The sequence below is a fragment of the Pezoporus occidentalis genome, unplaced genomic scaffold (assembly GCF_034315485.1).
Source record: "Pezoporus occidentalis ecotype Australia unplaced genomic scaffold, CSIRO_AGI_Poc_V1 ctg68, whole genome shotgun sequence".
Taxonomy (NCBI): domain Eukaryota; kingdom Metazoa; phylum Chordata; class Aves; order Psittaciformes; family Psittacidae; genus Pezoporus; species Pezoporus occidentalis.
The window spans coordinates 3,053,667-3,080,113 of record NW_026916030.1 but is presented as its reverse complement, the minus strand read 5'-3'; the positions used below and the strand labels follow the sequence as shown (position 1 = coordinate 3,080,113).

Genomic DNA, 26,447 nt, shown 5'->3' with positions numbered 1-26,447 from the left:
GGGAAGTGCCCCTCGCCCTGGCTCTCCCCCACCCCAGAGGCTGGAGGTTCTGCTTGGCTGGCTCTGATAACCACAGTGATGGTCTGCACTCACATCTCACTCTCCTGAGCAGCACAGGCCTGCTGGAGGGTTACAGTTCCCAACAGCACATGAACACACGTGAGCCAGCACATGCCATGCTGAGACCAGGGAATGCAGTGCAACACAGGAGACAGCATGTGGGAGCATGCAGTGCCCTGATCCCCTGCCCTCCACTGTGTTCAGCTGTGTAAAGGCACCATGGATACACTGCAACAAGGAGAGAAGGCTGCCATTAAAATCAGCATTTACTGTCATCATAATCAGCAAAAACCCCAACATGTTTTATGTGCTCTAAACACTAGTTGGATGCTAAGAACAGAGGGAGAGAAAACAACCCCAGCTAGAGAGGGGCCACGCCAGCTGGGTGGGAGCCCCAGGAAGAACAGGGAGAGGGTTTTTGTCCTAAACAGCAGAAGTCAGCCAGTTTGGAAAAGGCTTGAAGCCAATTGCTGTCTTCCTTAGTGCATGTGTTTCTTACATAGCTTGTGCCCAACCCTTCCGCAGCAGAGCAGTGTGATGGGCTGGCAGCAGGGCCAGAGAAGACAGCGGTCCTCACTGGCATGGAAGCATGGGCATGGCTGCCACATGCATCCTTGGGCAGTAGATAAAGCCCCATGAGACTCCAGCTGCCCTAATCCTGCCCTGGTTTTGTCCACACATGCTGCTAGGAAGAAGAGCAGGGCTAACAGCTCTTCCTGGGCTGGGCCAGCCCTCCGCATGGAAGCCATATCCTCCGACCTGCCGTCCTCCTGGCTGCTGGAAGAGCCTCGGTGTGCTGGGCACATCACTTAGAAACTTCTCAGAAACCTAAGGCAAAAGAGAGATGGTCTCAGCTGTGTTGGCAGGGAGGGGAGGGCAGGGGTCCTTCCCTTTCCCAAAGGACTCCTGTGGAAAAGCACAGCCTAAACCTGTCATGGGGTGGAGTGGTGGGTGGAGGCAGCCACAGGTCTGGCACTGGTGGCTCCGCCATCCCATGGACCCCTCTGCCCATTTAGGGGTCTCTGAAATATGGCCCTTACATCAGGGAGCCGAACCAGCCTCTGTGCACAGGGCTGTGGCTGTAAGGAGAAACCTCTTGTTTCCCTGCTCAGTAAGTAGCCCACTGTGCACAGCTGCAAGCTCTGAGAATGCTGGAGAATGAGGTTTAAATGGGATTTAATGAAAATACCAGTGCTATCATGGAAGAGAGCACTGATGCCCTCCTTCTACCAGGGCATAAGGTACCTTCTGCCCGCTGGGAAGGACCATGGCATGGATGGCAGCAGCCATCCCACTGCAGCACAGCCTGGTGGGGTAGGCATGGGGGGTCTGCATTTCTCTAAGTGCCCACAACACTCAGGTGCTTTACTGGCTTTGAATCCCAAAGACTCATAATTTCCCTATTATTTTAAACCCAATCTTATTTAACCTGGTATGGCAAGAGTTGCAGAATTACTCGATATTGATCAGAGAATGGGTGGGCCATGGAGACAAGATCCATGTTGCTATGTGTGGCTTAGCAACATATAAATGTATTCAAACAGAATAATGAAATTATCGTGGGGAAACAAAGCAGCCATCACTTGAAGAGATGGAGGATGTGGAGGCCTCTTGGAGCTCTTGTTTGCCAAGACAAGGAAGACAGTACTTATTGTTTGTGCAAATATGTGAACCCCCCTGGCCATCCCCTGCTTACATAAAGGGTGTAATGAATCCGGGCAGTGGCTAGCTGCAGTGTGCAGCTTTGTACAGCTGGGCTGGAGCTCATTACTGCTGAAACGTGTGGCCTCTCTGAGTGAATTGAGTCCTTGCGGGGGGAGCCCTAACACTGGGGGTGGGGAGGTGGGGAGGGAGCCTGTGCCTGCCTCCAGGCCACAGCCACCCTGCCAAACTCCTCGTTTCTGTGGGTCTGAAACCGGCCCTGTATTTACCTGGATTTTATTTGCCTTCATCCTCACACGTGCTAACACACCAGTGGGAGCTCACCCACCTCCCTCCAGGGAATCACCGCTGCCTCTTGCACTTGGAGCCAGCAGGATGCCCATGGCTTTCACAAGAGCACGGCTGAGGTGGATCCCATCCCAGATCCAGCACAGCTTTCCTGCGAGACTGTGAGCCAGTCATCTAAGCCCTGAACCTACCACCAGTGGCCAAGGTCCAGCACTCCCACTGCCCACCAGTTCTCCCTGCTGGACAGCAGGGCAGGGCTTCTCCTGGGTCTTTGCATGAGCTCCTGCTGCTGGTACATCACAATACTCATTAAAGCTGGCTGGAAATTTTCAGATTAAGATACCGGGGGAAAAATATGTCTCTTTTATGACATTATTTGGGAGAAAACAAATAGGAGAAGAGAAGCAGTGTCTGTGTTGCAATGATTTGTCTCTTGCTCACCATCAAGCACACAGGTTTATGGTTTGCTTCCCCTGGCAGCTGTTATCCCCAAGAGCTACACAGCACTTGGCTCTGTTGAGCAAGCTGTGAAGATGGGAGCCCGTGCAACACTGAGCTGCCCTGGGGTCTTCCAGGCATTACTACAGCTGGGCATTACTGCCTTTCATTATTTCTTTTAATGGCTGGAAGCACTTGTCTTTGAGCCCAGCGCCTTGGAGCAGCACAGCACAGCAAGCACCAGCGCTGTGCCGCACGCCAGCTTGCACATACACAAGTGTGCAGAGGAGTGCTCTTCTGGTTCAAGATCTTCTCGTTCACCCCAGGCTGAAGGACTGCCCAACCAAGGGCTCCCTTGCCCTGGGGCGTGCGAGGAGCTGCTCTCAGTGCGTGCAGAGAGGGTGGCTGTACACAGCACTGCCCTGCACCTCTGCCTGCTTATGGCCCTTGTGCATCAGTCGGTGTGTGAGGAGCCAGGCACCGAGCCCAGCCCAGCTTCCCAACCATCCTCTGGGCAAAACTAGGTTTAAAAGCAACCTGAGGTCTTACCTGAGAAAACAAAACCAAACTAAACAACCCACCTCTTTGCACAGCTGGAGTTTAATTACAGATGTGGCTAGAAGAAAATACGCAGGAGCAGGTGAGAGTGTGGGGGTACAGAGCACAAACGCATGTGCTGGGTGTAGGTCTTGCTGTCTCTGAGACCCCGCTCCTATGCCTGAAATGCCGCAGCACATTTAGTCCTGGATGCCACCGTTTCTGCCTTGCTCATGTGTCCACTGCAGGGAGGAAAGCTGCAATGCTTCAGGGTGGCATCGTCTCGAAAATAGTCTAAGCATGCCCTGCTTAGACACTTAATGTGGAGCAAAATCAGAAACCTGCTAATGCACTGCCTTTGAGAAAAGAGAATGTAACAATGCAGGAAAAAATACTATCAATCCATCCCCAGTGCTCCTTCCCTGCACTGTTTGCTTGAGTGATCCCATCCAGAGACTGCTCTCAGACTGTTGGAAGTGCTCAGCCATGGTTGGTAAAAACATATAAAGCTAAAAGTGCTACAACCATGACCTGGAGGGACTGGTGACTTGCCCAAAGCCAGGCAGGTAAGAGGGAGCTGAGGTTTGCCAGCCTCTCTCTCCCCAGCACTCAGGTCTGGAGCTTAGAAGGGATTTCTGATTTTAATTCTACCCACCTCCATGGTGACATTGGCCTTTCTACAACCTGAAACAGAAGAAGCTGAATGGCTGCTTTTAAGCTCATAAATCCAACCCTGTCTGAACACCCCACCTTCCCTGGCACTTCTAACACCCACCAGCTCTTTCTGCAGCAGCTGTTGGGCTAAAATACCCTGTAGCAGCAAAGAGCTGTTGCCACCCTTGAAAGCAGCTCAGGTCTTTCTGGGGAGAACCCAGACAAGTGACCTGAGATAGGCACCCTCTGTTGAGCCAGTGGTGCTGGGGCTTCCATACCCCTCCTCTTCCTCATCTCTTCAGGGGGACACAGATCTCCCAATGGCTTGGCCAGGACTGCACCCACCAAGTCAGTTTGGAAATAAAAGCAACCACAGAAACCACAGCTCACAAAAATGAGAGAAAATGATGTAGGCAAATGTTACCTGAGGATTTGAACGCTGTCAGCTCTACAGCCTGAAAGAGGGGAGAACTTCTGTTAGCAGAAAGTACAAATCTGATTGCTTGGCTGCTGGTAACCTCCCATCACACTCCCAGGGTCAGACAGGGCTCCCACATCACCCAGCTTCTGCATCACAAACTCCCTGCCACTGAGCCACTGCACAAGCTGGGAATGGAGCCTTCATCCCAGTCCCAAGGGGCAAGCACGGTGCAGAGTGTCCCTGGACACAGCTGGAGACCACTGGAAAATCCAGGAAAAGAGAACTTTCTCCCCCCATTCTGCGGTGGAAAGAGAGCACACAAGGCTGCACCATGCTAACCATCATTAACGGTTAAGTGAGGTGTGAAATTCCTGCTGCCAGCCCAACAGCAATAAATATCACCAAACAACATTTAAAAACCTGGAACACAAGAACATCTTGTCTGTGTTTGTATCTTCACTCGCTCTGTGTTTTGTCATTTTAAGTGTTTTCAAACGTTTTTAAGTAGCATCTTCTCTTCATCCAAACTATTGTGCAGCTGCCAGTGACATTCTTAATTCACTGCTTCTCCAGCAAGTGCCATGACTCATTTAGCCAGGGAGCAGGAAAAACAGCACTGACTTAAATAAGGAACAGCACAGAAAGCAGCACCTATCTGGGGGAGGGTAGCACCATCCAGGGCCTTTTGCTGCATCCACATGAGTTAGAAAGAAAACAAGTACATTAAAAATGCAATGCCTAAGCAGCAAAGATACAGCAAATACCTTGGTGACCCTCACATGGGGGAAAGTGCTTTCTATCTTTACCTGCTAGAAAATGCCAAGGCCTCGGCATTTAGGAGATCTGCTGCCTCCTAATGCTCTCTGCCTTAGGAAACTCGGCTAATCCCTTTGGCCCACGTCTCCTATCTGGTGCCAGGAGCTCACCCTGCTCCCAGTTTACACAGCCACCACCTGGCTGGCTGAGAAAAGCATCACCTATGAATGAATCGTGGTTGGTGTTCAGCACCAGGGTGGAACAGCAAAACCACAATATAAATCAAGAGAGATTAAAATATGGATTTTATTGAGTGGCTTCAAAACGATATGCCAGCTATAGAAGTATTATCTACTGGATAAATAAGAGCTGTCTATGTGACACAGGCTTTCAAAGGATAAATATTAGAGAGGGAGAGAGATCCTTCAGTGAGAGACTCATATGAAAGTAGTGTTGGATATTATTCCGAGGAAATTACAGCACTTGTATGTCAAGTGCACAGGGACTGATGATCATTTTAATAGTGGGAGATGGAAGTGGTATCACAGTAGTCAAATCTAATTTGTTCCCTGCTTTAGGCCATACCTCCCTGAGCTCTACATCACTCTGCTGCAAGCAGCACAACCCAGCCTGCCGCCCCTGGACAGACGTGACTTGCCCACTGCAGGGACAGCAAGACCCTGCTGCCCAGTTTTAATTTGTTACCCCTGGGGGAAGTCTCCTGCCTTGATCTGTACCAGCCCCTGCTTGGTGCTTTACTGGCTCAAATTCATTGTCTCCTTCTGTTCGCCTGTGTCCCTGCTACAATCACCCTCCTGGTGTGGCAGCAGAGCTGGCTTCCCATCACCTCAGGGGTGAGGTCTTGCCTTGGAAATTGGCTGTTCTGGGGCCTCCTCCTCTTCTGCTTCCTACAAAACACATTCTCTCCCCTGTTGCCTGCCCCTGCCCCAGCTCATGTAATTGCCTCTGGCACCATCACAGCACAGCCAAGGCAAGTCACTGGCCAGGAGCTCCTGCCCACCAGCCCACCTTGCTCTCCATCTTACTCTCCTACAGAGATGGCGAACACTCAGTTGGCTTGACTATCAGGAGCGGCCACTATGGGCATGAAACACACACCTCAAATGCTTTAAGTGACTTAAATCAATATGCTACTAATTAAATCAATATGCTGTATTTTAATCAGAGGCTCCAGGATGAGCATCAAAACCTTTGCTTTGATCGGCAAGGCTGGCACTGAAGGAGAGCATGGATGCTGTGCTAACACCCTGCCTGGTCCCTCACCAGCACTCAGCAACTTCTCTACTGCCCTGGGACAGGAGGGGTCATTATTCACACAGGGTGGGTGGCTCATACAGCTTCTGGGACTTATTCAACATAAACCACTGGATTTGTGCCAGAACTGGTATCACTACTGGGTGTCCTGAGTCCCAGCTCCTCACTGGAACCACCAGGCACCCCTCCTATGTAACCACTATGCTCTGTGCCTGGGTGAAGGTGGAAGAATAACAGAAGACGTTACATACCGGTCTCTCAGGTGACATAATTGATGAAATCCCCATGGGAATTTTGGCTCCAAAATTTCCTAGGGGGTGAAGCAGCACAATGAATTCTTTACCAAGAACTCCATGCTCTGTGTCCCCTATGTATCTCCCACTGAAGCAAAGGGTTGAACATGTTAACTGCATAATTGTACCCACAAACTGGTTGGAGCATGCAGCACCTTTTTGCACCCTGAAGCCAAACCCTCTATTTCCTAGGGTCACTTTTGCCTCCCCTTCTGCAGAAAATTCATTTTGAGACACTAACATGGACATGCACTAAAATTCAAGCCTTGGGAATAACATTTTACTGTGGTCTCCTCACACAGCCTGGGCCAACAGCAATGGCAACTCCCTTTACCTTTGTTGGTGATGTTCTTCACTGGAGCGTCTTTCTGCACAGGGCTCGACAAGGTGCTCTCAGCTACAGAAGGTTTCCCTGTCTCCCAGGAGGTCGTGTTTCTTGGACTTGATAAGTAGTTGATGGGATGAGAGCAGTTCTGTAATGACAGGGGAGAGAAACAGAACAATGAAAATTGCAAAATGGGTCTGCTAGATCCAGATCCAATTGTAAAGACTGATTTCATCTGCACTGTGGCCCCTGGGACTTTTGACTCCCACCCCCTCTGGTAGCTGCCTAGTGAGGGTAGATCATCTCTGGATCTGCATTGTCCAACAGGACTGCAAAGAAGTGAGACAAAAAAAAAACCATAAGACTTCTTTCCAACATCACCTCCTCAAAGCAGACCAAATGTATGTCTAGGGCTCTCCTCTGGTGGGTGCCTGATGGAGGAAGTGGGTAGCAGGGCTGCCTTGCAACTTACTGTGAATGAGAGTGCTTTCTTCTTGTCCTTCATCCTCTGGATGGCATTTCTCACCTGGAGCAGAGCAAGGACGTTAGAGAGGGCCACAGCAGCTCTAGCAGAGCAAGAGATCCTCCAGCAAGTCATGGAGAAAAAGCAACCACTGTTCCAGAAGCACAGCCGGGGCTATGCTGCCTGTTACAACTACCCCCTTGACTGCTAATAAACAGTTGCTGTGATGAGTGACTGAGCCCCAGGTAGGCACATCTCTTACCTCACTGTTATAGACTGCATAGACCAGGAATATGTACAGGCCCTGCAAAGGAGAGAGCACAGGAAGGTTAGAGGTGTATGGCTGGTTTGTGCTGCTTCATATGGGAGGAAATCAGTTTGATGAGCGCTAGAATGGTTAAAGACTGGGCTAAGGGGAAGAGGCACAGAGAATGGGCACAGCACAGCGAGGGACAGGTAGGCAGGAAGGACCTTCCTTATAATCACACTTGAAACCAGGCTCTTCACAGGGAGTTCAATAGAGATGGTCCCTGCCCCAGCCCCTCTTCCTTCTCCTTTTCTCCCTTCAGATCTCAGAAGCAGAAACCACCAGGAATTAATTGCTGGGGAAACTGAAACCTGTTAAGCAAACCTCCCTTCCCACCAAGCACCGACCCCAGCGGGGCTTTTGCCAGCCTCCCACAGATTAAGAGCAGCATGATGCTGGGGACAGCTCCTCTGTCGCCTGCAGTGACCGACCACAGCGCCAAGAGGACCCTGTGACCCAGGTTCCATGGGGTATGGACCCAGAGGCTCCGCTCAGCCCCAGCCTGAACAATCCTTCCCTCCAGCATGGTCTCAGCCATCCTCTCCCTGCTTGCTGAACTGGTGCTGTTGGTGGCTCAGCACAGGGACCAGCGAGCAGTGATGTGCTCATCCACAACCAAACGCTTGGTCCCACGTGCCCAGCTCCGGTGTGGGATGTGCTCAGGGAGAGTGCTCATGGCAGGGCCAGAGCGAGCATCGCCCGGAGGCCACAGCCTGGGGCTAATTACAACTCCAGACCAATGATTTTGGCCTTAAGGCAGCCCTATCGGGCCCACCAGATTTATGTTGTATCTGTGGGGTGTTTTGTTATCGCAGATAGATAAATCAGCTGCAGCAAGAGAAGCAATCCATCTTGTCCTCAGCGAGCCTCGCTCTTCATCTGCGGGCTCTTGGCAGGCACAGTGGTAGCAGTACCCTGGCACGGCGCCATGACCTGTCCTTCAGCCAGCACTGCTGGGCACTCCCCCAGACCAGAGCTCTGCTCAGGCTGCCAAGGCAGGTCTCCCTTGACATAATCCCTCTGGATGAGCGCGGGGAGGGAGGGAGCAGGGCAGGGAACAGAGGAGGCCCGGCTGCGGCGGAGGGCGGAAGTGGAGCTGCGGCTCAGGAGGAGGCCGCTCTCCCCACACGCCATCTTGTGCCGGAGCGGCCTGCAAGGCTCCGGACACCACAGCTCCTCGCTCATGGCGGGGCAGGCACTGCGTGGCCACAGGTGAGACCAGAGTGTGTGCCGAGACCCACAGAGCAGGATGGGTGCTCCTGCCTGGTGTCTGTCCGTCCAGCAACCAGGTCCTGCTGCACTCTGCACACCCCATCCATCTCCATGCTGCGTGGGTGCAACACCGTCTCCTTCCCCTCTCACCAGAGACAGGCAAGTGGCCCTGAGCTCCCCTCAGGACCGTCCTTTCAGCTCTACAAGTTCAGTTCAAGCTGACAGGTTTTACTATGCTGTTGCTCAACAGCGTTAGGTGCTGCCAGGGTGTTGGTGCTGCTGCCTCTGAAACCATGGGCTGGAGGGAAGATGCTGCCTCCTGCTCGCCAACCTGTGGGACAGCCATGGCAGCCACCTCCAGTGCAGCACCGCTCCCCTGCTGCTTTGCAGTCACCCGGCTCAATTCCTGTGTTGCCTGCCTGGAGAAGTTGTCATTTTGGTGTCGACGCACAGAGTAACCTTGAAGACAGGCTTTGCTTTCAGCAGATAAAGGGAGAGCAGTCAAACAAACAAACAAACAGCCACAGCAGCAAAACTTCCCTGCGCAACACTCGCGCATGAAGGAGTGCACTGGCCCTAAAGGAAATCCCAAGGCGATCCATAAGACGGTCAGCAAAGGGGCTGATATGGAACAGTTTTGTCCCTGCTTTCACTCAACTCCACAGCTTCCCACCAGCATGTCTCCCGTGGGGTAGTCTGTAAATTGACCTGAACTTGGTAATGAAGGGACAGAGGCAAAAAGGCACTGTGCAGTCATGGGCAAACCCTATACTTTCCATCCACGTAACAGCCACGGCTCCCACTGAGCTTTAGGAGAAAGAAGAACAAAAGCAGCAATAACTTCAAAAGCAAGGAAAGAAGACAAATCCCGATCCAGCAAACACCTTGGCTCCTATCTCACCCAAGGTGGACGTTGTCATGGTTTGTGACAGTCAGTCTCAGGAGGTGTATCATCCAGAGCACACATTTAGCAGTTTCAGGAGTTATTCCTTGTCTCTCAAAAACACCATATGCCCAGCATCCATGTTGTGACAGCCAGCATCCTGCAGCCCCTCTGCTGGCACCAGCCATGAATCAAAGGCTGAGTGAGCCGTGAAGGATGTAGGCTGCGCACTGACATTGTCAGGCCACAGTCAAGGGGTATCAGCAGTCACTGGACCAGGGAACTTATCATGGGATTTCACAGAATCATAGAATGGTTTGGGTTGGAAGAGGCCTTAAAGGTCACCTACTTCCAACAGCCCTGCAATGTTTATACAGCACAAACACTGAAGCAAGGCAGAGAAACACTGTGCTGGCCACTGTGCTCTGATTTGTTCCCCTGGCCTGAGGATTGGTTTTTTGTTTGAATGAAAATATCTGGTGCTGTTCTCAGCTCTGCTCACCCCATCTCTTCACAACACCGAGCCTGGAGTTCTCTTCTACTCGGTAACCTAAGCATGACATAAGGAGGCAAGGAGAACTGATGCTATATTTAATTACAGTTAGGAAAGGCCTCCTGCCACTCTTCTGGTATCCTTACTAGTGGAGATGTGGAGAGGCAGCCCTTGTCTGGCCTTGGAACAGCCCCATCTGAGAGCCGACGGATGTGCGTGAGCAGCACCCGGCTGCTGGACTGGCGCCTGGAGCAACCACCCATCTCGTGCACGTGGTGATAGTGCCGGCATTTTACCCTTGGAGAGCGGGGCCAGTGCTACACTGGAACTGGCCAAGTATTCCAGAGGAAAGCACTGCAAACTGCTGCTCCGTAAGTGAAAGCTGCAGATGCCAATTACTACTGAATCCAAAGGAAAAAGGGAGATGGGATCTTTGGATCCAAATGGTTTGAAAGGGTAGTACCTATTTGCTCGCTGGACTTGAACCCATGGAGTAGGGTTTGTCCTTAAGCACTGGGCAAGATATAACTGTGAATATTCAGTGCCAAGGGACAGGACTGGCCGTGTGGGTACCCGCAGGAATTATTTGTGCTGGCATAGTGGAGCCCCAGGGGTTGGACTGAATCCATGCGTGCTCCCCGAGGCTGGCTCCCTGCTGCCAGTAACTGCCTGCCTGCAGAGAGCTCCATCGTTCCCTTGGACCATGCTTCAGGATGCAGGACGTCAGGAGCAATGTTCAGCGCTTCTCTAGCTCCATCTACAGCTGCTTTCTCTCTTCCAGCAAGAGGCCTAATGCTCTGCATCGCAGGTGGCAAGCACATGTTCTGGGACACTTTGTCATTTAGTTTCAGATATCCTAAGATCCTGGGAACAGTCCTAGCTCAGCGCAGAATGGAGCACTCCTAGCTGCTGTGACTAATACAATTTGCTTTGCTCTCTTAACCACATACAGGCTGGCTGAAGTTTTAAACTCTTTTTATGAAATCAGTAAACTCAGAAGCATATATTAAGTGCTGCTTTACACACCAGGGTTACTTTGTGCCCTCTGGAGATCCCTATTACTACTAGCATATTAACAACATGACTCTGAACTATGGTAGCCACAGCCGTGGCCCTGGAGAATGCCAAGACAAGCAAATAGTCTTACAAATGTAACCAGTTAGTGGCTGCCTAAAGAAGAATGAAGAGGCTGAAGGAGATAAGATGATGTCCCCAAGGTCTTTCAAGTCAGAGCTACAAGAAGGACACACAATTCTAGCTTCTCTGTGCGATGCTCTGATCACCAGCCCTCCTGGCAATCTGTTCCACCTAACACTCCTGCATCCCATCAAATTCCAGTTCAGCTTTCACTGGGCACTGGAAGCATCCCTGGGGAGCAGCTGGATGGATGCAGACAACACGGACTTTAGAGGTAAAGATTTTCAGTCCTTGATTCTTAATTCCTTTTCTCTCATCTCCCTGCAATAAAGCCGGCCTCCCAGCAAAGGGAAGGTGGCTCTGCCTGTACAGTGCTTGGGCCACAACCTCTAAGTATGTCTGAACATGAACCAGGTGGAAAACAGTCATCCCAGAACACACACCATCTAAGCAGCAATGAAGCAAGCTATGGCTGGATGTGACTTTTGAGACACTTTCCATGAACAGCCCTATTCTAACAGTGGTGATGCTGGCATACACAGCCCATCCCCTGCAGGAATGAGCCTCATTTCACTGATGCAAATAGCAGGTAGGGTGTCTACCCTGTTAAACTGGACAGCTACCATTTTAGTTATCCAGTAGATAACTAAATCAAAACTCTAATGAAGTTCCCTACAAGCATATTAGCTTGCAAGTGTTGTTTTGAAACCATGTTAATGTCAGAAAATCTAATATGAAGATTTGAATGGAAAGCTGTGGTACCAGTAGGACATTCCAGAGACTGCTGCTGGAAGGCCATTAGATGAACAAGGTCTCCAGAGCTGTATTTTGTATCTTGGGAGCATCAGCTTAGCTTCCTTGGACAAAACAGCACAGCAGCTTGGGAAAGCTGGGCTGGACTTCAGAGCTGACAAATGTCCCTGACTATTAGGACAGGTAAAGTACAGTGAAGCACAAGAAACTGCAGATATGTGCTTGTGTGTACACACAGATGTGAGTATGTGGGAGGTACACATGAGGTGCAGGGCTCACCTGGAGGGAGTTCAGCACGATGAAGACATAGGCCCAAATGACACTGAGGTGGACAAGGACACCACACACCCAGGTCAGCCCCAGCACAGGCAGCAGCACCAGGATGGGCTTGGCTGTGGCCCTGTCAGGAAGAAGAGCTCAGGGTTACCTGGACACATTTCAAAGCACCCACTTCCCAGCCAGCAGCTCTCAGGGGGGTCTTGGTTGTGGACACATCCCCGAGCCCAGGGTGTCCTGCTAGAGTGACTGCCAAACCCTGGCTAGGTCTGAAAACCCTGCCGAGTGTCTCACCATGATCTGCCTGGGGCATCTGCACTAGGTTATACAGAGCACTGAGCAAATCTGCCCTGAAGGAGCTGCACGGGTTTAGGAGCATCCTGGCCTTTATCTTGGGGTTTAGAAGAAACTGTCCGTGTCTCCATGCTGGCGACGGCTCTCTTCTCCCACCAAGTGCCTTTCAGATGATGTGTCCACTAAAAGGCACCCAAGATGGTAGCTATGGAACAAATTCCTTTGCAAATAAAATTAATCAAGAGGGGAAAAACCAAACATTTCAGCTCCCAGCCTCCAGTGTGCCAGCCTTGCTCTTTATTTATCACTGAGAGTTAGCAAAAAGGGAGCTCTTTGACGTCATCAGCCATGAGAAAACAGCTATTTTGCCCCAAATCGTTGCTGCAAGGAGGTCTTCTGTATTTGTTTTACTAGCCTATGGATGTCACCCTGCCCTCCAGCAATGCCCTATCTTTGTGATTCTGTAAATTTGGGAAAATTTATTTATGATAGAGGGGAACAATGTGTGTCTAGCAGGGGTATCCGGCGCCAGCTAACAACAATAAAGATCCACAGAGGATGATAAAGAAATGACTCAAGCAGCAGTTTTTTAGAGGTCTCCCTACATTGACTGATTACAGAAGTTCACATCGCCCCTTTCCCCATGGATGGAATCCCCAACAGCATTACTTCCAATCCACCAAGTCCCAAACTGACACGGAAAATGCTTTTTATAATGGCAAATAGCCAAAACCCCCGCACTCTCTACAACTGTCATCCTTCTGTGGGGCACACACAAGTGCTAAAGATGGGATAGGTTTGAGACAAAGTCAGTTATGACCCCATCAAATTGCAATGTCCTGTGAAGTGGAGAGGAGCTGCTTCTGCAGCTCAGAGTTCTTTAAAATTCCATGGAATCTGGGCACTGAGTTGGGCTCCCGGGTTCCTTGAAACACCCCAAGCTGCCACTTCAATTCCTTACAGTGATGTTTTACCAGACGTCTGCATGCCCACCAGCAAGCTGCTTAGCAGCATGGTGAACTGGTGTTAGGGGAGGAGAAGACAGCTTGGCAGTGACCTGCATTCCCACACATGCTGTCACCCATTCAGACAATTGGGTATGCTCACACTGACCATTCCCAGACCCAAAGTGCTGCTCCTGGTGATGACAACATGCCCAGGGTAGCTTTGATTTCAGTAATTCCACTATTTCATACCCAGAGAAACCACACTTGGGAAAACCAGCCCTTTTCCTGCTCACCATATCTGTATTCCAATCTGGTTCTCCAGGCTACTGTTGGGTGTCAGCATCTTTGATCTCCTGCGAGCACTGGACACGGTCACCATCACCACCCGGAACAGCACAAACGTGTTCACCTGACAGAGGAAGAGCACTGGACCGGGTTACCTTCTGTAATCTTAAATCCAATGGGGTAAGGCTTTTTTGCTGGAACTCAATAACTAAGTGTCATAACTTGGGGAGAAATGTATCACTGCTAAGAAAGCAGTGAACAAAATACTTCATAAAGCTATCCACAAACGTATGAACTCTAGAAAACTTATCTTTAAACTTCTCCTACAGAACGTCTTCCTTGTTAAGTGTCTATTCCGGACCCCTTAAACATGGCACTTTTTTCTGCCACTGTGTTGTTGTATAATGATACTGACAGTACTTCAAGGCCATAGATGTTCCCATATAAAAATCAGACCTTCAGTTAGGGCAGTGTCACAGTCAAACTACACATTTATCTACATTCCTAATTTAACAGCCAATACAAGAACTGGTCAGCAAAGTTTTCTTAAAACATGTTTTTCCTATCAAAAAGCTGCTTTGGCTAAAGGGATTTATTTATATTGTGAAAGCATACATAAAATAAAATTTTTCTTGTAAAAGCAGCAGGCACAATGTGAGCATTGCTCTAGCTACAGAAGTGCTGACACCCCTGACTCTGCAGTGCTTTCCTAAAACCAGACATGAAGGAATCACACCTTCCCGGCAGGTTTTGGCACTTACAGCCAGGATGAAGAGAACAGGGCCAACAAAGGCCCAGATGACGTTGGTCTGAACGTTCAGCCAGCAGTGGGTGTCTGCCACATACTTGTCAAAGGAAGTTGCAAGGGTCACAGCCACGACAACGACTGGAAAGCCTGCAGAAAAAAAGCACAAATTGAACCAAGGAAAAGCGGAGCTGACCCATGTCAGCTGTGCTCTAGACAATTGCTTCAACCCCCCCTGACCAGACATGCTCCAGCATGAGCCAGCTTAGCCTCTGAAACCCCATGAGCAACATCAATTTATTGCAGCTGAAATCAGTCCCGGCTCTGCAAGACCAGATTTATACGCTGTCAGCATCATTCTCCTAGGTATAAAGCATTCCAAGTCCTGAGTCCCGATCAAAGCAATTTACTCTTCAGATTGCTTTTTTAACAAAATGGACAATCAAAGACATAAAACAATCCAAAATACTTGAACCAGTTGCCCAATGTCCAACTAGGTGTGTGTTTTGCAAGGAGCACTGACCTGAAGAGGCTTCTCTTTAACATGAAACTCAGTTTATTCAAATAAATTCTATGTCCCTCAGGGGCTTGCTCAGAATAAAGGGTGCTTAGTCAGGAACATATTTATATTTTAATTACTATCAGAGAGTAGTAAGGCTCTCCAAGAACAAGAACTTACCATTAACCTCCTCCTCCATTTTTTTGTATTGAACACTTGGATTTAGAAAAATAACAGAAATGTTTTTAACTTATATATTCTAATACTTGCACTTTGACACATAAAGATACAGCCTCTTCAGAGCAGCAGCACACAGCTCTCATACTGAATCAAATCAAATATTTGGGAATCTATCCTTCCTACTGAAACTTTTGCTAGACAAAAAATTGACACATTTTTCTGAGCACCCTATGCAAAGGAACCTGTAGATACCCCAGCCTGTCACATAGTAGAACTTCATTCTCTTGTCTTCACTCATGTTGACTGCTACCACTTTGCTCCAGAGGAGAAGCCCCTCTACCAGCATCCATGAAAAGGCTGCCATGAAGAAGAGGTGAAGGAAGGCAGTGATCATGAAACACATCACCTGGAGAGAAGAGAAATCACATGCTGTTTCAGGAGAAGATGGAGTCCTCTGAGAGCTTCTGAGTGTGTATGGTCAGGAGGAAAAAGCAAGTTATGTGTAGAAATGTGTTTAAACATCCACAAGCACCAGGAAGAGTTATTGAATGATTAATGAAACATTAATAAGAGTGATCACACTTTTGTTTGCTCTGACAATAACGCTTGATCAGGCCTGGTTCTGGTGGCTCAACAGGACACTTTCTGGTGAGCTTACCTGGTTGGTCTTGGCCAGTTCACTGAACATGAGCAGAGCTTCTGCTGCAGCTAATGCAAAGATCAGGTTCTTGTGCACGGTTGTTCGTTCGCTCTTGGGGACACTGAGCAAGAAGAGAGGAAGCCCTCAGATGCAGTCACAGGAAAGGATCCATTTATTTTATAAAAATTAACCCTAGAAGAGCAGCTTGTATGGTAACATTATTTGTTATTGCTAAAAGTCTTCCCACAGACACTCAGGTGTGTGCACAGCTCATACAAGCATCTCCACAGAAACAACCAGCACTGCACCGCCTTTGTAGCCAACGACCACTGCTCCCCTCCCTGCCCTCTGCTACCAGCAAAGGGTATCTTGTTTGTCTACTTGTTCTGAAGCAAAGTATAAAAGAATACAGGGAAGGCTACAAGTGTCTAGACTTTTCTTACCCAACTGCCAAGAATAATACGAAGGTAACTATCAAAGCACAGAAAGAAACTCCACATCCAATAAAAGTCAAGGTCTGCAGTGTGAGTTCCTCCTTGGTGGTCCTCTGCTCCAATCATGAAACAACAGAAGACACAAAATCCACACAAATCAACCACAGACTGCTCCCAGTTTGGCATCCACCCCACAGAACAGCACAGAAAGGCTCCTGGCTTACCTGCATATTGTACACCTGCAGCAGGACAGCAAAATTTGTGGTGTGGTTGCAAAAACAGGCAGTAGAGTCCGGGAGAGACGTCAGCACAGAGCAGCCAGCTGTGGACCACATCCCACCAGCATCTGGGCTAACGCAGCAAAAAAAAACCCAGGGAAAACACATGGAAATTACCATTCACTTCATCAGAAAGCTAAGGTATTGAGGAAATTCCATTCTCCCAGAAGCAGCAGAGTTGAAAGGAGGATATCAGAGACATCCTTTCATATGGACTTTCCTTTGGCTCATCCTGTCTCAGCAGCTTTGCCTTATTCAGGAGTCACACACAAGAAAACAGCCTAGTGTCAACATGTACATTAAAACCCCTGTCAGTGCTGCCCCTCTGAACCTGCTCCAGTACCAAGAGAAGAGCAAATTCAGAGCAGGGCTAGTGGAACGGTTTGTGCAGTGACCAGCTGCTTCCACAAGCACCCTCTTCCCATCTTCCTCAAACCGATCCATGCCTGTTACAAGACTGGGACTCAAATGAGGTTTATTTGCACTTGAGTGACTTAGTTACCAACCCATGATATATCACAGTTTCAGTGCTCACTGCGGTGACATTCAGCAAAAAAAAACATCTCAGTGCCAAGCAGTATTTATGAGGCTGGGAGTCCTGCATGTCTGTTGGGCTGTATATCTTGGACCAGCCCTTCTTTGTTGCAGGCAACAATCATAATTAATTAGGGCTTTGCATTTTATTTGCATATACCTCAGTAAAGGTCACTTGCTTGTGAGTGACTTTTCCAAGGGAAATCTTCCCAGGAAAGTGCTCTAATCGAGCAGATAAAGGATGCCAGCATGCAAAGCAGGAGAAGAATTACAGATCCCTACTCTTACCATTACATTTATATTGTTATGTTTGGGTTTCCAGGTGAAATAAAAGCTCATATATCTGGTGACCTGAACTGAAACAAGGCACCTGAGGCTGAAGTTCCAGAAGGCACAGATGGGCCCCACTGGTGTATTGGACAAGTCCTGCAGGCAGAGAGGGAGAAGAAGAGATTACATATCCATACACATACACAGATTGATGCAGTTCACTCAATAGGCTGCAACAAGGTCTGTCAGCACAGGAAAAACACCTCCCCAGAGAAATGTGAGTCAAGGTGAGAGACCTGGGCATGGGACACCCCTAAGTCCAAGATCTCTGGGGGCTGTGAGCCAAGGCTGGGCACAGCCTATCATGTCAGGGTGTGGCATTAGAAGCAGAGCCCCTGCTCAGGGTACCTGGACACGGTGCTGCAGACGGTAGCGCACAGACGTGCTGATCTCCTGGTAGTCACTAAGCAGAGCAGCGGAGATCACAGCAGTGCCCACAGCAGTGCTCAGGTACCTGTCAGGGAAAGCACAGGACCAGGAACCAGAAAACAGGGTCTCACATTATACACATAAGACAGCTGGAGAGATCCAGAGCCACTTCTGGAGTGCTTCCGTGCTACCAGCAAAGGGCCTGGGCACAGGGCAGAAAGTACCTCAGATTACCTGGCAAACAGAAACCACCACCAGTCCCCCCATAACTGCAGATGAGGAACTGGAGCATCTCAAGCGGCTGGCAGCTGAGCAGCACAGTGGCTGAGCCTGAGGTCCGGGAAGGAGCAGTGCTGGATGTGCGAGCTGCCATCCCCACCTAGTGTCCAGAGAGCTCCGTGGAGAGCTCCAGGGCTTTGGGAGCCACTGTTCAGAGGCATCCCGGCTCCCAAAGCTTCGGCCCCAGCAGGAGGGGACCCTGCAGCAGCCCCACAGCTTCTGACCCCAGCCCACCCCAACAGAGCAAATAACTTCAAGGGGACAAGAGTCATGCAGCAGAGATACGGTGCATTTCAGACTTGGAAATGAACTCTCCAGTGGTGCTAAGAGGAATGCAAGGAGGGAGGTTGTGTTTCACTCACTTCTGTCCTCCATCAGAGGCAGGCATGTCCTGCAAGACAGCAGCGCTGACAGTGCCGGACAGACAGCGCTGCAGGGAGCTGTAGCCAAACCACATGTTCTTCACCACAACTCTGTGGAGACCTGGGGGGACAGAGTGTTGCAGGACAGGTACAGGCACACAGAACAGCTCTGAGCAGTCCACACTGCAGCACCACTTCTCTAATCTTGACTGTTCTTGCCATTAAGGAAGATGCAGAATTGGCAAGGTGAGACCCAGGGAAGCATGGTAATCATAACCCACCTCTGGCTTTCAGTCTTTGCATTTCTTCTGCAGGAACTTCAATGAGATCGTGACTGTCTTTCTCAGGGGTCTGGACCAGGTATGCCTCACTGCTCAACTGCCTGCCCAGCTCCAGCTTCCTGACTTCCATCCCTGTGGAGGGGCAAAATCAGATACTGATCCAAGGTTCAGCCTTCTGCAGAGCTGCTGCTACAGGAAATTACCGCAAGCACACAAGGACCCAGTCAAGACTCACAGCAGTAGCAGACAGCTCCCTTTCAGTGCAAACCGTGGCTTAAGTTTGTCTCCTGACTTGGACTGGGAACCAGACAGGATGACTAAGCTGGGTAAGATGCCCTCCCTCAGTTTTGCCAGTGCTACTCACCAACATTCCCATGCTGGACCGTGATCTTTGTCCTCCCTGCTGTCAGTAGTGGAGCCAAGAGTGACACCATTCTGTCACAGAGCTCAACAACAGCCATGGGCCCTCTGATAACCTGCAAACACAGAGGGAGCAATGAAAATCAGCACTCGCATTGCCAACTCACACTTCCCACAGCTCACAAGAGCTTTCTTAAATGCTTGGGAGAAAAAGCAATGTTCAAGGTGAAGGCTTTTGGTTTGCCTTTCCTTTGATTTCTTCACTAAAGGATGTTCCCAGTTCCTTCAGCAAGGAGACAAGCACTACCCCTGTAGTACATAAACTCACCCCCTTTCTCCTTCAGCAGATATATCTGCTGCACCATCTACACTGGGCCAGAGTTGGTTCTATGCCACGATCGAGAAGCTGTGAGTAATTGTGACCACAGAGACCTAAGCAACTCTAAGCGATGAAGTAAACTGAACTATTCAGCATCCTTTCATCTCTGGAGGTCCCTGGCTTGGTTCCTGGAGCATTGGCCAAACCAGATGCTGCCACACATTTCCCAGAGTCAGGTGGAGACTGCAGATCATACAACAGACACAAAAGACCCATGTGAGATGGGAAGAAACTAATAGGAAAAATCCTGACGGGGGTGGGATGATGGAAATCCCCCACACAAAGCCTGACAGTGTTTTGAAGAGTGTGGGGGCTGATGACAAATAGCTCCTTGGCAGCCCACCCACAGAAAATACAACAAACCATAAAGTGAAGGGCACTGCCAGGCTGGAGGGAGCAGGATGTGGGAGCAAGGAATCTAAAAAGCACTGAGAATCTGCAAACTGTGTAATCCTGTAAATCCAGGCATCACAGAATACCAGGTCCGAAGGGACCTCAAGGATTATCTGGTCTCTTGAAGAGAGCCAAGACAACCACTGGAGGAGTTCGCAAGGAAGGCACCACTTGACTGCACTTGTTTGCAGAAGAACTTGTTTGCACCTCCAGCAAATGAGACAACAGTAAGGCATCTGGTCCTTATCTGAGCTGGCAAAGAGGCTCCATGCCCATCTTTGCAGCATTTTCACAAGCTCCAGAATACAGCCAGAAAGACTACATGCAAGGCTGTCCATTCAAGGACAGGTTCTTAGCTTGTGGTCATACAGCAGGCCAAGGAGCTGCACACACAAGATGAACAGCTGTGGTACACAGCAGCCAGACTGCTGATGACACCATTACCTGGCTGACTGATGACCATGCTTCAATATTCTGTTCTTCCAAGATTAACTCAGTCACTTCCACAAAATACTGGCCCAGCTGCTCCAACATCTTCAGCTCTTCTCCCTCCTGGATTTCCACATCAGAAACTTGCTTTAATAATTGAAGCACTGAAAGAAGGTCAGATGACTCCAGCACGGGTGTCTCTTCTTCCTTCAGAACTGTTGCCAAGACATCAAGAGCACCAAGAGCAACAGAGAGGTTCATGTCTTGGACATCACTTGTAAAGATGCTCTCAGGAATCTGCCATGAAAAAGATGTTTCAGTTCAGTGCAGAGCCCTGATTCTGCCTGATCATCAGCTATGCCTTGGGAATACCCTGCATGCCCTCACTGGTGTGAGGACACTAGCCTGGCCAACTGGGCATATCATAGGAGATCTGCCTTGACATTTTGAACTCTCTTGTCCAGTCTGTCACCCTCAGTGAGATGAGTCAACTCAAAGCAATACTTTGTTTGCTTGATCACAGCACAAGCTACATCTGTATTGGTCACACTGCTGGCAAAGTGACCTCAAACACCCATAGGTGCCAGCAAGTCCACCCCAACAGCTCCTGCCTGCTCCTGGTGTCAGCTGCCACTGCTGGGGCTCAGGACTCACCACAGTTCTCTCTGCAAGCGTGTTCACACGGCCGACAAGTGAATGGCTGGATTCTAGATGAGCTTTTTTCAGCTGCCAGTATGCATCTGAGAATAAAACATAACCATTGCTGTGGTGTCTAGCAGCGTGGTTATCACATGCCATGTTCAAAGCCTGGTCCTCATGTGGTGGGTAAATCTGCAGGACACTCAGGACAAGGAGACTTCACAGCTCTATTTTATTTCTAGTACAAGATCCCCCAAACAGACTGCCTCCTCCCCATGTTCCCCTGGCCCATGAGTCTGGAGATGCTGGGATTGGGAGGCATTGTACAGCACTGCATCCAGAAACCACGTAAATGTGTATAACCACGACTTAGCTGGAGAACAGCAAAGTAATCTGTCAGAGTGCTTGCAACTGAAGCAGTGTCACAGCTCCAGCAGGTTTTGCATGCGATCTCTTCAGAGCAGAAACAAGGCCTTCCCATCACTGCCCATCATCCTACCTAGGACCTCCAGAAATGAATGCTGTGGAAGTAATGAATAAATAAGAAATAGATGCTGTACCCTTTCTGTAGAGACAGATAAAAGGCAAAGTCTGCAAACAAGACGTGTAACTGAATCCATTGCTGCCAACTTCAAAAACTCGGCATTCTTCAACAGGCCCTGTGGAAACACAAAGAGAAAGCCCAGGTTCCCCAGAGACACACCATCCCCAGGACATCTGAGCAGTTGTCTTTGCTAGGGCCAGTGCAGGGGTCTTCAATGACCAAGGGTTCAGTGATGACTGTGCTTCTAAGTATGATTTGTAAACTGCCGAGCCCAGCTCTGAATGTGCTTCTGCTTTCCTTCCCAAAGGAGAAAGTTCCACAAACTGCACCAAATTCCCTCTCCAAGGATGGGCCTGGCTTCTCAGACTATCCCTGCATGCTGAACCCCTCTGCAGAAGGGAGCTGAAGCAGTGAGGGTAATGAGATCTACCTGGGCAAAGAAACTGTGCAGTCACTTCCTGAACGGTGCTTTCAATCTCCAGAGTGTTTGAGCTCCACCGAAATACAAGGTCTTGCTCCACCACCCAGCATGACCGAACCTTCTCAATCTGCTCCATGCTGAGAACTTTCTGCCAGATGTGCAAGTCAGTGATGTTCCCACTGAAGGACTCTTTCTCCTTGAAGCTGCCTCCCAGGGAATCTTGATCTTGCCCAATAATGAAAGTCCCCTGGCCATAGATGGCCTGGGGGGCAGACCCCACAGCACACAAACCACTGGCAGATGCTCTTCTTTTACCATCAGCATAGATGGCCCAGGTCCCATTCTCCTGCTGCCAGGTCACACAGAAGTGATGCCACTGTCCGTCAGCACGGAACACAGGCAGATATGGGGAATGGTGCTCATGGACTATGAGAGCAAATCGAACAAATCCTTCCTCATCAACAAAGCCACGGAGCTGGAACTCATTAATAAAAGCCGGCACAGCATAGGAGAAGATTGTAGCAATCTCCTGGGTCCTGGTGTCCCACTGGAGGTGGGCGCAGGCTGTGACAGCAGGCAGGGCTGGGAAGTCAGAGAGCACCTTCACGTATTTTGTGTCTGTTTTGTCTCCAAACACCAGGACTGGTACAATGTGGTTCCCTAGAAAGAGATATTTCAGCCAGCATAAAAGAAGAAGCATGTGCTAAAGCCTGATCATCTTCCACTGTGATGAAGCCATCATTTTCATTTGCCTCCTACTCAAGAATTCATGGACCCTGCAGGCAAAGACATCCTGCAAGTATAGAGCAAGGCTTCTGTTTCCCCCGTACCTGGAGGGGATCAGGAAGGCAGGCAAGCTGAGATTGAATCATTTCAGCGAGTGTAATTTCCAGACACATAAGTTTCTAGCAAATAGGATTGCAGAAAGTGAATATGGAAGGAAGCACATGCTCCTTAGCATCCCAAATAAGATGTCTGAGGCATCTGCCCTGTGGTGCCTTGCTGCTGAGGAATGCCTGTTCTCCTGGCCCTGTCTCTAGTATTGCTCTGCAGAACCTGCAGGTCACAAATAGTGAGGCTGAGCACAGCTAGACCTGCTTTAGAGGGGATGGTACAGGAAGGCAGAGCAGAGGAGCCCCATTGTAACTCCGTTCTGTGGCAATGCATTAAAATATTTTGTCAGTGACCAGGATGTGCTGGAATCACCGTTGTTCATATTGCCAGGTCCAGATTGTGGCTAGAGGTCCTGGGTGGTACCACAATGACAGTAAAAACTGAGTGGCAAATTTTTCCAGTCAGAATAAAAAAGACCAAGCAGTGAACATGTCCAAATAGTCCAAGCTCACTTATACTCACGTCTCCGTTTTGGCTTGTGAAGGACACCATCTCTTTCATTTAACCAGACAGAGCCTCTGATGTGGTGGGAATGTAGCAGTTTGCTAAAGGAAGCTTGCTCACTGCCTTGGGGTTCAACATGCAACTGAGCAAAGCGCTGTTCGCAGTATCTGTCGGCATGCCACCAGTCTAAAGCAGTGGCCACATATTCATACATGTGTCTTGAGGTCTCAATCGTGACAGGAGCAAAACCTGGAGAAAGACACACAATACAGAGAAGCAGAAAGCATTTCCAACCCAATTCTGTGACATGCAATACAAGGTCAGTCTCTTGCAGTATCCCCAGGCATTTAGAAATGCTGCCTGGTCGATCCTGGAGGGGCTGAAGACACCAGCTCATTTCCGCATCCAGCCGTCGGGATGTTCAGTGGGCACAGTGTGATAGAAAATTCCAGGCTACTGGAGTCCTTTACATTGGCCCTAAAATGAGGGACATTTGTGAAGCTGCTTACAAACTGAATTACTGGCCTTTGGCAGGGGCTGGGCACACTTCAGCGGGACACACAAAACAATGCAAAGCTCAGCCCTAAAACCTCACTGTAATACCCCCAGGGATCGCCCTCAGGGTAGCTGGTTCCAAGCACCTATGTACAAGGAAATGTCTTCATTTTAGCCCCATTTCACAGCTCCTACCAGCTTCTGCATTTGCAGATGCAATTTACAAGCATAAAATAATGTGGTTTGTTTGCAGTTACAGTGGCACAAAGACTAGCAGCTGAGCAGTACTTACCTAATTTTAGACACTAATTTCATGGTTAGCCAAGCAAATATTTAGCTCTGTAAATATAATTTCAGGCACAAAACCAGGTATCAGAAAAAGTTTATAGTTTATTTACTTCTGTTTCTGCTGCTGGACACCTTTTAATGTGCTGCTTCTCTGTGCTGAATATTGCTTGTAAAAACGTGCCAAAGTGCTGATAAAAACACTAACCTTTAGAAGTTTGATTCCTGGCAAGGGCTGCAAAGGCGAAGAGACTCCTGGACAGGCTACCGACCTGTTGGAGAGAATGTTTTGTAACATTCATGTAAAGCATTACTATTATCTCAAATACTAAATTAAGTTACAGTAAGACTCACCAGAAAGCTGAAGAACCAAGAATCAGGTCTCAAGTCTCTCCTAAACATGCTGACCAGCTGGAAAGCTTTCACCCTTTGCTAGGATAAACAAAATATTAGTCGAGATGCATTGCAGAGACAGAAGCATTCTGCAAAAAGCCAGTTCTCAGACAAGGCTGCTTTCCTCGAAACGTTTTGAATCAAAATAGAGAAAACTACTCTGAAATCCCATCAAAATATTGTATCTTATTAAAATAATTCTCAGTTCTTCTTAAAGAACTCAAGGTCTCAGTTTAACATTTGTTTCCAGGATACGGAATATTAATCATAAAACATACAGATGTGTGATATTAATGGACAGGCGAGTTAGCAGAGCCTCTTTATCTGCATTAACTAAATAAAAAAGCCATTATAAATTGCACTGTTAAACAGTGTCACGTCACCAGCAGCTTTTCTCATTTCTTTTAAAGCCTGCAGGAACACAGCACCAGCACAGAACCTGCACACCAGTAAACGTCTATGAGCAGCACCTGAACACACAGCCCAGTTCCACGGAGCTGTCCTGGAGAGCTGCCCAATGCTGGGACTCTGTCGCTGCACCACCTCTGCTCCGGTGGAAGGAAACCCTGAGTGTGTGGCTGTATAACATCCAGTAAAGTCATAGGTAAGGGTACATAAAGACACAAACATGGAAACTGGCAATGTGATCTCCAGTGCAAACAAGTCCGAAAGCTGTGTCTCTGCACCGACACTGCCAGCAGTGAGTAATCTCCTTGCTTGCAATGGGGCTCTCCTGTGTGCACACTAAAAGCACAATTAAGGACTTCACTGCTAAGGGACTACGGAGATCAGTTCTGCAGCCTGGACTCGGTGTTTGCAACCTGTCTTCCCGAGTTCAGTCAGCAGCGATTTTATAAATACTAAACACAGCTCTAGGCCCTCCAGGGAGGTGTTTGTGTGGTTCTGTGCCCAACTGATGGCGAGTGATGTGGGCCAGGACGAGCCGGGTGGTGCTATGCTAGTGGACAGACACCCCCAATCCCATTCCTGACCACCAGCAGCCCCAGGTTTTCACTTCTTCACGGAGGTCCCTGGGAATGCTAACACGGGAAATGTGGATCACGGTCTGCCAGAAAAAACGTGGCAGCGAGGGAGCTGCAAGCGATGCAGCCGGCAGCCAGGGTCTGACAACGTCCTGCGGAGCTCGGGGAAGTGGGTAGCTCCAGCCCAGCGGTCTCCGGGCCAAGCCCGAGAGCCGGCCCGGCAGCGGGAGCCCGGTTGAGCACCAAAGCACCGCCCTGGGGCTTTGGCAGCCACGGCCCCGACTGACAGGGGGGTCCCACGGCGGGTCCGCTCCGCGGGCACACTGCGCACCGAACACCGCGCCCCGCTCCGCACCCCTTAACCCCCAGAGCCTCCTCCGTGCCGGGCGCCTCCGCCCCGCCAGCGCCGGCCGGGAACGCACAAAGGGGCTGCCGCTGCCTCGCCGGGCCCGCCGGAACCCCGCGGGCACCACTGGGCTGGACAGGGCTGGGCTGGGCTGGGCTGAGCCTGGCTCCCTGGGGTGGGGCTGGGCTCGGGTACCCTCACCCCGCACGCCCACCCCCGACTGGATCCTCCCGCACATCCCACTCCCGACGCCCTCGCGCCGACTAACAGGAAAGCACTCACAATCCTCCGCGCTCTGCAACCTGTGTTAGCAGCACAGGGGATCTTCTTCCCCGGCAATCACTTCTCCATGGAAGTCCCCGATGAAGCTTCCCAGGAGATCTGGCACATGGTGTTGGCAGAAAAAGCAGACAGTGGGGGAGTTTCCAGGGATCCTCACAGTAGCAAGAGCCTAACACCAGAGTGCTCAGGAGTACAGGTGAAGAAGGCCAGCTCTAGAGATGTCTAGGAGAGTAAACAGAAGAGCAGGCTGATACAATGAGCAGAGCTCACTGAGAAAGAGGCAGAGTCAGACCAGCAGCAGCTCTGCAGGGCACTTCCAGCATGTCTCCAGTGTAATTCCCTTGCCCAGCAGCTTCAGTGTTCTGGCATTTCGTTGAGTTTGGGCCCGTGACAGTCCTGGAGAGAACATGAAGGCTGGAGGGCTCAGGCCACCTCCATGGGCCAGCAATGCTCCCCGCCTCACAGGACAG

General features: G+C 49.7%; 1 protein-coding gene across 2 annotated transcripts; it reads right to left on the bottom strand.

Moving 5' to 3' along the window:
* Positions 1–308: 308 nt before the first annotated feature.
* On the bottom strand, positions 309–24,425 carry ADGRD2 (adhesion G protein-coupled receptor D2). Of its 2 annotated transcripts, none has more exons than XM_062641020.1 (25): positions 24,328–24,425; positions 24,182–24,245; positions 23,212–23,442; positions 21,865–22,515; positions 21,451–21,549; positions 20,906–20,991; positions 20,267–20,548; positions 19,055–19,166; positions 18,691–18,822; positions 18,410–18,530; positions 17,748–17,853; positions 17,440–17,495; positions 16,482–16,608; positions 16,267–16,370; positions 15,842–15,944; positions 15,436–15,589; positions 14,521–14,654; positions 13,768–13,883; positions 12,237–12,357; positions 7,435–7,476; positions 7,182–7,235; positions 6,719–6,857; positions 6,343–6,401; positions 4,064–4,094; positions 309–888 (listed from the first exon to the last, which is right to left on the bottom strand). In XM_062641020.1, the coding sequence occupies exons 1-25, from the start codon at positions 24,373–24,375 to the stop codon at positions 881–883; spliced, it is 3,180 nt and encodes a 1,059-aa protein (XP_062497004.1). In that variant the 5' UTR covers positions 24,376–24,425; the 3' UTR covers positions 309–880. The 2 variants fall into 2 exon arrangements, with proteins under 2 accessions (XP_062497004.1, XP_062497003.1); XM_062641019.1 differs by lacking the exon at positions 309–888 and adding an exon at positions 3,031–3,301.
* Positions 24,426–26,447: the final 2,022 nt, after the last annotated feature.